This window comes from Podarcis filfolensis (genome assembly GCF_964270895.1).
Source record: "Podarcis filfolensis genome assembly, chromosome: 7".
Lineage (NCBI taxonomy): Eukaryota > Metazoa > Chordata > Lepidosauria > Squamata > Lacertidae > Podarcis > Podarcis filfolensis.
Window position 1 is genome coordinate 34292322 of NC_139603.1, and position 11582 is coordinate 34303903.

Sequence of the window (11582 nt, forward strand, 5' to 3'; positions counted from 1 at the left end):
TTGGGCCTAGTCACTGCCTGGATGAGAAGGAGCCTGGAAACCACGTCAGGAAGAACATTTGCTGTTCAACAGTGAAACAGACTGCCAAGGAAGGCGGTGAAGAACAATGAGGTAAAGAATGAAGGTCAGGTCAGCAGGACATCTTCCTTTTGCGTTCTGGCACACCTAGAAATAGTTCACCTCCAGCCTGGCCTGACACTGCTGCAGGGCCTGCGCAGGTACCAGCAATTATGATCATTATCATTATTAATATAGCCTTCATTAATACAAGTAAAACATTAATGTGTACATAAGAATAAACTGCCCCCCTACTTTTATGGTATGCTCCCGCCAAATTTGTAGGCTGGCTATTGGGCCTAGATGGACCTAGTGATATTGGAAGGACATCTGCTACCAGATGTTATTACCTTCTTAATTTTTAAGTGAAGAAGGAACTGCAAGGCGTTCCATGGTTCCTGCCGGTGCTTAGGGGGCATTGGGAGGCTAACAGAAAGATGTTCCCTGCTTTATAAACATGGCCACCTATATGTACAGACGGCAGGGATAGGAACTCCTGCTTCAGGCAAAACAGTGCTTTGTAGTCTCTGGGGGGCAACACTTGCAAGAGCTGTTGGGTGTGTTATGGACACCGGAAAAGATCCATTTTAAATTGAAAACACATTTTCACCAGGCGCATCTATTTTTGCCATTCCAATTTCAAACATGAGCAATACAAAACAAAATAAAAAAATTAAGTATTGCTTGTGGGAACCATGTAGTCCTAGCAGTCCATTAAGTGTCACCGGCGCATGCAGCTGTCCCAAGTAAACATGCACATTATGTTTCGCTATATTTGTCTCCCAATCCTATTCCGTTTCATCTTTAAATGGGATATTGCCAGTACTGAATTCTTATCGCCCTGATCTGTGCTTCTCACAAACATTTTGAAGCATTTGTCTTATCTGGTGCAAAATTGGATGAGTACATCCCATACAAGCAAACAAAAATCATTTGCCTCTGGTTTCTCTTAGCCAAAAGGTTGTAAGTAACTTGGAACATGCAAGTGATTGTTTTATAGAAGCCACTTTTATGCCTTGCAGAAGATATTTTTATGAGATGTCCCCCATCACTTGATGCAACCAGCCATTGCTGCTCTTTCCATCAACTTCGTCTAGTTGCTCAGCAGCAGACGGGGGAGAGGTTCCCACACACAGCGATGTGAAAACATAGCCCGGCAGACATGCATCTGACTCCTTGTTGCAAGATGAATGCAAAAGGCATTTACATCTACCTTCAGGGGTTTTTTCCCAGTGACGGATGCACAAGCGCTCTGTCACGGCGAGGAAGCTGCAGAGAAAGCCTCTTTGCAAATTTGCTAGGCACTAAAAGGAAGAAATGCATTTCCCCTGGAGACGACCACGGTTTTTTGTTTTTGTTGCAGCGGGGGAAAGCGGGGGGGGGGGGAGGAAAGAGAGAGAGATGAAACATATTTGACTTTCCCCTTTGCAAAATCCTTACGGGGATCTCACCTTGCTGGGAGCAGAGGCTGGCTGTGTGCAAGACAAAAACCCAGGGCCAGAGCAAAATCGAGAAATCGAATGCATCTTCCAGCGATTGCTGGACCAACCCCGCACCCCTTTTCCACCACACCCCACTTACTGAAAGCAGAAACGGCTTGCGAGGGCTTCCCTTTGCATGCGACACAAAGTCGCCAGCACCGACCTACGATGGAAGCGGGCGGGGAGCTCAGATTTTCTTACCTGGCGGTTAGAGACGAAGCGAGGAGGGGGTGGGGCTAGGAAAGAGAGAGAGATCGGGCGGCGCCAGAGACAGCAGCTGATGCTTCGGCAGGGTACGGCTGCATCCTTCACTGCTCCTCCTCGTCGTCTTCCCGAAGATTTACAGGACGGAGCAGGAGCTGTTGCAGGATTTATTTATTTATTTATTATTATTATTATTATTATTATTATTATTATTATTTTGTAACCAAGGGCAATAAAAATTGGAAGTGGGTGTGCGTACTATTAGGCCAAGCTAACAAAGCCTAGGCGATCGATGCCTGCAAGTCTTCTTCATGCTCTTGTCCAAAGCAAAACAAAAAAACAGGCACAGCGAACGCTCGGTCTCCCTTCCTCCTTCCCAGCCACTAAAGCGCATCCGCCATCCATGGTCTGGAGCTGGATCGCAACCCCGCCACCAGGGGGCGATGCTTGAGCTCCACCCAACTCACCTCATGCATCCTTAGAAGGGGCTAAAATAATAATAATAATTTATTATTTATAACCCGCTCATTTGGGTGGGTTTCCCCAGTCACTCTGGGCGGCTCCCCATAGAATATTAAAAACACGATAAAACATCAAACATTAAAAACTTCCCTAAACAGGGCTGCGGCTGCCTTCAGAAGTTTTCTAAAAGTCATGCAGTTGTTTAATTCCTTGACATCGGGCCAGTTGCAGAAGAGCAAGGTGGTGGTGTTTTTTAAAAAAACATACTTTAGAGAAAAGACTGAAAAGTCTGACACAACTTTGAAATTTCGTCAGGAAAATCACCACAAACCATGCAAGGTCAAGCATGAAGCGCTGGAGCAAAGCACTCCCACTGCTGGTGTTTGATGTTAGCCACAAGTCCTATCTATCCTGTAGTTTATTGAGAAATGTTCCTGTTTTGTGCATTTTCCCTCAAGCAAGCTTATATCCAATTTGATATAAGCAGTGATTAAGCTGAAGTGTGTTAGACAGCGCCTGAACTATGGAAGTCACTCCCATGGGGGTGGGGAGCAATGGCTACCATCTTGGGTGGCTTTGAAAGAGGATTGAATAAATTCATGGAGCAAATTCAATGACTACTTGCCACCATGGCTGTGCTCTGCCTTCATGGTCGGAGGCAGTAATTCTCTGAATACTAAAGGAGACAGTGCTCATGTGCTTGGGTCCTGCCTATTGGTTTCACACAATGCACTGGGTGGCCACTGTGAGAACAGGATGCTTGACTAGATGGGCCATTGGCCTGATCCTGCCGGCTATTATTATTATTATTACTATTACCGTTATCATTTGAGACAGCCTCCACGCTTGCACAGATGACAGCTTTAGGAATAGTTTGGGAAGGACTGCAGGCATGGGGAAACCAAACAGGTAGCGCACATCCCTGGCAGGTACATCAGTGCTCAAATGTCACGAAGCACAGTGGAGAGTGGGAACAGCCTCCCTGCGTTTTAAGCTGCAAATGTGTACATGAAATGCAACATCTTGGCAGCGACACTGCCTGAATGTAATAACCAAATGAATGAATTATGTCAGGCATAGGCAAACTCGGCCCTCCAGATGTTTTGGGACTACACTTCCCATCATCCCTGACCACTGGTCCTGTTAGCTAGGGATGATGGGAGTTGTAGTTCCAGAACATCTGGAGGGCCGAGTTTGCCTATGCCTGAATTATGCCATCTGTAAAGAACAGAGATATTGTGGAAGCAACCTTGGCTGCAGTGAACTCACAGCTAAAAGTAAAAATAAACACTGTATTTATTTAGAACAATAGTTGATGCCCAAAGTCCTCTGGGCAGTTCACACCACTGGCTTAGCTGTCAGATAAATAGAATCCTAGAATGGTGTGTTGGAACTTTGGAGGTTCAGTGCTTTGCTCAGTGCAGGAATCTGCAACTATATCATCCTCAATGGAGGGCTGGCCAGCCTCTGTTTAAATACCCCCATCAAAGGAGGCTCCACCACAACCTCCTGAGATGGCCAGCTCCACTATCAAACAGCTCTCATAATTAGGAAGTTTCTCCTAGCTCAGTAGCAGAGCATCTGCTTTGCATGCAAATCCTAAACACCTTTGAGAAACACTGCCAGTTGGAACTTACAGCTCCCACCAGCTCCAACAAGCAAGGCTAATGGCGAGAAATTATGGGAGTTGTAGTTCAGCAATATCCAAAGGCCCGAAGGTTCTGGTGTAGATAATATCAAGCTAGACTGAACAATGGTTTGATTTAGTATAAGGTAGCTTCCAATGTAGTGTATAAGGTAGCTTCCCAGTAGTGATGTATGGAATTGAGAGCTGGACCATAAAGAAGGCTGATCGCCGAAGAATTGATGCTTTTTGAATTATGGTTCTGGAGGAGACTCTTGAGAGTCCCATGGACTGCAAGAAGATCAAACCTATCCATTCTTAAGGAAATCAGCCCTGAGTGCTCACTGGAAGGACAGATCGTGAAGCTGAGGCTCCAATACTTTGGCCACCTCATGAGAAGAGAAGACTCCCTGGAAAAGACCCTGATGTTGGGAAAGATGGAGGACACAAGTAGAAGGGGACAACAGAGGACGAGATGGTTGGACAGTGTTCTCGAAGCTACCAGCATGAGTTTGACTAAACTGCAGGAGGCAGTGGAAGACAGGAGTGCCTGGCGTGCTCTAGTCCATGGGGTCATGAAGAGTCGGGCACAACTAAACGACAACAAGCTTCCGATGTTCCTATGAAATCTGCTTCCTTACCAGGTCCTGCTTCTGCCTCCTGGACAAACAGACAATAGTCTTCTGCATGACAGCCCTGCGGAGAGACTCATCTCTTTCTCATGCTGAGATAAGCAACTCTGCAGTCATCACATCCTGCCTACAGATCCAGTAGCAGGGCTATTTTTGACATGCATAAGTGGGAGGAATTCAGAATTCCCTGTAAGCACACAGTGACTTAGGGAAACTGCAAGTGTGTAGAGGGAATACTGCAAATTACCTACCCATGGGCAATCATACCTTGCCGTTGGGGCTTCAAAACAACAGATGATCACTACCTTGTGTTTTGTGGGCTCCAGGAGAAAATATGTTGGTAAGGAGGCAATTCCTTTGTTACCTGATTTGATTACATGATCGGATCTATTTTAGGACTGCTGACTTTTAAGAGTCATTACCATCAGTGCCAGTCCTAGCTTTTTTGCCAGTATGTTTCCATTGGACTCCACCTTGTTCTCTTCACCACTGCTGATTCAGTGGTCTCTCTCTTTGGGCCTAAGCCATACTGCCTCCCAAAGGGAGAGGATGAGATATGTTGGGGAGATACCTCCTCTCATTGCCTGCTAATTTGGAAAGGTTGACAGGAATCAGCATCAGAAGGCTCCAAGGTTTGGGCACTCCAACTGGTGCATGGGAATCATCGAGTACCCATAATGCCGATCTCTAACTCAAGCCTTGCTCATCCTGAAAAAACACCCCCCTTCTTCACAGACAGGAAATGATATGACACTTCAGCAATGTAACAATTGTCTTAGGATTACCAGCCCATAGATAAAGTTAGTTGCTCCCCGCTTCCCCCCCTTAAAACAATTGGCTATTTTTCCAAATTGGCTACCTGAAAACAGTGGTTTAAATTAAAAAAAATCCTTCAAGCCTACCTTTATTGAGTTCAATATAAGATTATGGAAAGGTGTGTTGAATTATTCTTTATTCAACTGAAGACTGAAACAGTATTATATGGCTAGCATTTTCATTTATCTATTTTGCACTGGAATTGAAACTTGGAAGGGAAATATATCCTGGAGTACCTATAAACTGGAATGAATTTAAGAGTATACATTTAAAAGTCTTCTCCCCGCCCTTTCACTGGGCAAGGATTCCAGTAACGCATGGATTACCGTATTACCACTGAAGCGTATAAATTTGAACCAATCCCAGAATTGGTTTAAAATACAGTAGGATGTGGGGGGGGGGACAGGAAAGGTTATAAGAGTGTCTTTCATACACAGCGTGGAAGTCATCCCCCCCCCTTATAGTACCACATCAAAATTGCAAAGCAGACCCCAGTGATCGCTAGGAAATCTGCCGCAGTCCAGTTTTTCCAGCCCAATTAAATCCAAACTCTTAGGAACAATTTGTCCGCCAGCAGAAGCAGCTCGGAGGAAGAGGCGATCAAACCGCAATCTGCACTTGTAACGTGCATCCAAGTTAGTGTTTTGGCTTGTATCCCACGTGTAGCGGCAATGTTCTGGCTTGCCCAAGAATTCCCAAACATCCAGAATGTTGTCAGGCAAACCACCAAGCTTAGCAACCTGATGGGGAGTAAAGTAGAAAGCGTTAATAGTGTACTATAAATATACTCCCAATAATCAGCTTTCAAAAATGAGCCATGGATTGATTTTGTCACTTCTTATATGGTTTGTTGGGAGAGCCACCAATTTTGTTGTGAAGCACCATCACTGCTCCTTAGCAACATTGTTCTAATTCAGAAACATGTTATCTGAAATAAATAGCTACCCTGGCTTTGTTTAATCACTTGGTACAAGGGAACTGCGATATCTTGTGTAGTTTTATGCTGAGTTAATTCATTGCTCTTTACTGCTAGTCGGGTCTACTTTGTTGTCAATATTTTGCAAGACAACTGCTGATTATTGCTGAATGATTTGTTTTCTTCTTTTCTGTATGCATGTTCTTGAAAATCCTTAATAAAACCTGTGTTTAAATATATATATAGGCAAAGGGGAATTGTGTCACCAGCGGTGGGGAAAGCCCATGTAAGTGATAGGAGTTACAAATAAACACAACACAACTAAGGAGTTTTGCTCCAGTTCACCTCTTTGTCTCGGAGATTTGTATCTCCTCCAAAAATCACAGTAGTGGACTCTGGGGCCTCTGTCATTTTGGCAAGCACCCGTTTCAACTGATTCAAGCGTTCTTCGCTATGCCCCTTAGTGCTCTCCAGATGTGAAGTCATAAAGCAGAGGTCATTGCCAGATATGGTTGCCTATGAAGAAGAGCGAGAGACAAAGCATAAAGCGACATTTTCTGCATGCGACAGTCTGCTACAGCAGTAGGATTTCACCACTCTTTACAGCAATTTCTCGTGAAAGAACAAGATGCATAAAACTACATTTTCTGCACAGGGCTAAGTGCAGCTAGACCTTTCTTTACAATAACAGTTAATTCTCCCGTATGTTGTCCTCCATCTTTGGACAACATAAAGGTGGAGCTTTTCCTAGATGACAAGGACCGTTGTATAGATCTTTCCAATTCTGGTTTCTTCTGTACAGTGCCTAGCCTGGGTCACTGTTGTGACTAACATGATGACAAACAGGTAGGGCTGCGGCTATAACTGCTTTAATCAACAGTTAACAATCAACTAACCTGTTAGTTAATAGCTTTGTCGGGGCCAAATTTTAATCCACAATAGAGACATTTTAAGATGATGGGCTGAGGGAAGAGTGCACTTCTTTATTGACTTTAGGCTACTTTGCTTCTGGTGCATTTATGCAGTTAATGGCATCCGTCTGTCTCAAGAGACAATGGACTGCACTTCCAGGAGTGAAGTCAAACCACTGGAGAATCACAGTGCCTGCTGTGGCTGCAGAGAATGGTAACTCATAACTGCTGTTTCCCATGTTGTTTTTGCTGCATTAGCAGCACCAAAGTGACCTCGCCTGGGCACAAGCCTGGGCAGTATGTATGGAACAAACAAACAAACAAAAAAAGCCCATAAACTAGGTGTGCAAGAACTCACTTACATGTACTGCCAATAAATTTCTCATCATGGAGGTGGTAGGGAAAGGTGTTATTTCTTCTTTTAAAACTCTGACTCTTGATTTTTTTAACATTATGGCTGTAAAATAACCATCAGTATTACCTGAAGAGAGAAACACAGAAAAAGTTAAGGTCAACAACAATGATGTCTCCTTCAGAAATCCCATATAATAAAAGACAGTGGCCTTGTTCAGACTACTAAAATATGGGTTGTATCCATCAAGTCATCCTTAGTGCACGGATTATCACCTGTGCAACTGGACACTCTCTCCCTGCCCACCTTATCTATTCTCAGGGTTCCCCCAACCCTTCAGAGCAGATTTGATGGGGCCTGGGGGGGGGCGGAGGAAATCCTGTTGCGTAGGCAGACATCCTGGAAATGATAGAACAACTTTCAGATATACAACTCCGTGGTTTATGTTATTTTTATGTTATGTAAATCTAAGGTTGCCATATGTCTGGACTTTCCAGGACATATCCAGAACAGTGCAGTCAGAAGCAGGGTCCAGGGGGAAATCGTGGAAAACATCTGGGAAATTCTGGATGTATGACAATCCATGTCAGCAATGTTGTTTAAGTGATTTTCCTTAAAAATCGCTCAAAAACTACACCCGCCCCCCTTTTTCCAAATTTGCCAAAAAAGCAAAACTTTGGACAAAACTAAAAAAAGCTGTCTGGATTTTCCCTGTTTGAAATATGGCAACAAACCACCGAGGTTTTTACTGTTTTTGCAATCAAGTGGTCCATGAAGGCTTATACCATAATACATAGATCTTTAAGGTTCCACAAGACTCCTGATTGTTCTTGCTGCAGCAGACTAACACAGCTATCCCACTAAAAATGTATAGCAATTATTGTAACTTCATTTTACCTGGAATAATTGTGTAACTGACGGCTCTCTTCTGTAGATAGGATAAAACTGGAGGAATAACCTCCTGTAGAAATACCACATCTGGACTGTACCTAAATGAGAAAGCGGAATGTGCAATGGAACATAAAGCAACATACTGTAACAGATAAGCTGTTTAGTATACAATGATCCTACAGTGGTCTTCTTAACTTATTTAATTACTGTAAAAAGCAACAACTGGCCTTGCTTCATAACATTATGGCTGCAATGCAATGCAAACACGCATAGGGTTGTGCAAAAATATAGTTATGGAATCAAATGCACAAGCAACACAAGGAAGTGTAATGAACCTGAGATCTGTCTCTTGAGATTTAACTGTTTGTATGCAAAAGGAGTAGCCGTGAAGATTCAGATCCTACTGGGGTTAAAATCAATTATGTATTTCTAGGCTGGCATGCTTAAATCAGCCTCCTCTAACCTGGTGCCCCTAGATGCTTTGGCCTACATATCCCACCATGCTGGCTGCATCCGATGGGATATGTAGTCCAAAAAATCTAGAGGCACAAGACTGGGCAAGGCTGGCTTACATATTCTTGGCAGCTCTACAATTCAGATAAGTGTAAAAGAAAAAAAATGGCATAGTAGAAATATTCTGATTTTTAAAAAAGTGCATACCAATCTTGCTTACTTTGAAATAAATCCCAATGATTTTAATTAGGCTGACACTCTAAAAGGTACCATAGGACCACTGTGATAGATACTTACAAAGCAAGATAGGAGCAAACTCCTCGTGCCCTATCTTGCAGGTTTTTTAAATCCAGGCCATCTATATTCCAGGTAACTAAAGAAAATGTGCTGTCATCCTCTTTGGGGCTAAGACCCGCCTCTTTAACAGCAGCAGAAACTTTACCGGCAGTCGAATCATCTGTTAGGTCAATGCTAGAAAACACAGACACAAGTTACTTATTATATTGATAAGCCACCTTTAAAAGTAAAACTCTGAAGCTGGCTTCCATCATAAAATAATAAACACTGTATAATACAACTGTGTTATCCAAGCCCTAATGAAACCAGTAATAATAAAACAAACACCCAGCTCAAAACTAAGATATCATGCATAACTCTTAACCACTACACAGCAGCAAGAGAATGCATGCAATAGAAATAACAGCAATGAGTTATTGGACCAAAGGTGAAGAATGGCAAAGGGTGTAATCCTAACCCTAGATCCACCAGAATGAGAGAGTTAGGATGTGGCAGGTCCCCAGTTCAGCCAGTAGATTCCCAGTTCAGTTGGGCTAAACTGGCATGTCATCAACCCCAGCTCAGTCAGAGATATGCTGGTGTAACTGTCCCATCCCAGCTCAGCTGACGACAAGCCAAAACCAGCAGAACTTACAGCAGCCCTGAAAAATAAGCGCTCTGGGGTGGGGTGGGGGGGCAAGACCTGGCAGGGGGCACATATGCTGGATCCTAACTTGGTTCAGCTCAGTCAAGCAACTTGGCAACCCAAGGGAATGACAGAGTTGCATAAATCAGACTTTATATTAAAGACTTATTTCCCTTCTGCCAGTCTTAGGCTTGTTCAAAGTCCTGAGCGGACTTTGGATCTGGAATACTCTATGCCGGCTTCACTTAATTATGTAAATTACTCTGGCTTCCCATACTTGGGATTGCTTCCCCATTCATATTTTCAAGAAAGGTATTCTGAGATGCTGGCCAGCTGTGAAAATGGCTTTAGTTTCAGCCTGACATAGTGGAGCCGGTTTATGAAGGTACAAATCGATACCGGGTAGGTCAGATACAGGTTACTGCCATCTGGAATAGGACCTTAGCAGCAGAGGCCACCCCTGCAGCCTGCCCCTTTCTCCCACTCAGTTTCATTTTTTCCAAGTGCGCATCAGCCATGTAAACACAGCACTAATATGCCCCAGGGCACCCTTGGTATGGCAGAACTCTGGGGCATGGGAGGGAATTTAAATGGCAGGTCTCAGAGGGAACCAATATGTAAGTTTTCCACAATGACCTGAAACAATGCTACTTTATGGGCATTGTGGAAGCCTTAAAAACTGGAGAATTGCTGGAGCCGGACCTTATTTAGAGATCTGACTACACTACCGACCATTCCCGTGGGCAGGGCCAGGCAAGCCAAGTGCAAGAGATATTAATGATTATACCACTAGGATGTCTTACAGAGGCATATACAGGGTGAGTCTTTTAAAAGAGTCCTGGTGGAACATGTGTACAGTGGTACCTCAGGTTAAGAACTTAATTTGTTCCGGAGGTCCATTCTTAACCTGAAAGTGTTCTTAACCTGAGGTACCACTTTAGCTAATGGGGCCTCCCACTGCCGCTGCGCCACCGCTGCACGATTTGTGTTCTCATCCTGAAGCAAAGTTCTTAACCCAAGGTAGTATTTCTGGGTTAGCAGAGTCTGTAACCTGAAGCTTCTGTAACCCGAGGTACCACTATACTCTGTATCCACTGGGCCTCTTTTAAAGGACTCACCCTGTACTATTGTAGAGTAAAGGCAGCAGGCAGGTGATGCTCTTCCAAAGAGAATGAGGTGGGCTAGGCTAAGAGAATAGGGATTAGCCCATGGTCTCCCCGGTGAACTCGTGGCTGGGAGGGGATCTTAATCCCTCTGACATAACTGCCCTGACAGCACCACCGTCCATTTGCACCAATATGGCCCCCATGCATCCGTACACAAGCGGGAATCGATTTTTTAACCCCGAGGTCTTCTTGAGAGGGATGAGTTACAGGCGCAGGAGACTTACAGGGTCCCCTCCACCGGGAGAGGCTCTGGCATCGCGTCCATAGGTTGCTCCTCAAGAGGCGGCTCAAAATAAGAATTCAGCGCTCTCTGCAAAAACAAACAAACAACAAAGGCCCAAAAGGCAGAGTTTGGTTGTGTGCTAGGATCATGCGCCGGGATCTATAAAGCACGTGCTTAAAACGAGAAGCGAGGGCATACCTGCATATCCCAGTCATTCTCTGCCAGGTAGCACTGAGCAACGGCTAGATCGCTGCCGCTGATGGAGGCAAATTCCAAACATAGGAGCTTCCTGCGCTTCTCTTCTTCCTTCTCTTCCTCCTCCTTGGAAGGCTGCAGCTGCTGCTCCGGCGTCCTCTCCTCCGGGGTCGCCTGCTCCACCCCCTGAGCAACGCTGCCCACATCCATCTGCCTGTTTGTGAGTTCTTGCTGGGTTGTTTTTTTCAAAGCTCGCGCTCCCTGTTTTCTTTCAGGA

The 11582-nt window shown here is 44.5% G+C and overlaps 3 protein-coding genes across 6 annotated transcripts in view; 1 reads left to right on the forward strand and 2 right to left on the reverse strand.

The window, feature by feature from the left end:
• The window catches only part of KIAA0319, a 30309-nt gene extending 28144 nt beyond the window's left edge, over positions 1–2165 (reverse strand). The window contains exons 1-2 of one of the 4 annotated variants that reach the window (XM_083623733.1): positions 2002–2165; positions 1740–1897 (exon numbers count right to left, since the gene is read on the reverse strand). The gene's annotated coding sequence lies outside the window, so the exon portion shown is untranslated. Of the gene's footprint in view, positions 1–1638; positions 1898–2001 lie in introns of those variants that run through there. The other 3 variants (XM_083623734.1, XM_083623732.1, XM_083623735.1) reach the window with 3 other exon arrangements.
• Positions 1–11582, forward strand: part of NRSN1 (neurensin 1) — a 201028-nt gene that overhangs the window by 171302 nt on the left and 18144 nt on the right. The window lies entirely within an intron of this gene.
• Positions 5396–11515, reverse strand: TDP2 (tyrosyl-DNA phosphodiesterase 2; the record flags this gene model as incomplete). Its single annotated transcript, XM_083623994.1, has 7 exons — positions 5396–6016; positions 6538–6708; positions 7466–7584; positions 8353–8444; positions 9097–9270; positions 11112–11197; positions 11309–11515. The coding sequence occupies 7 exons, from the start codon at positions 11513–11515 to the stop codon at positions 5735–5737; spliced, it is 1131 nt and encodes a 376-aa protein (XP_083480120.1). The 3' UTR covers positions 5396–5734.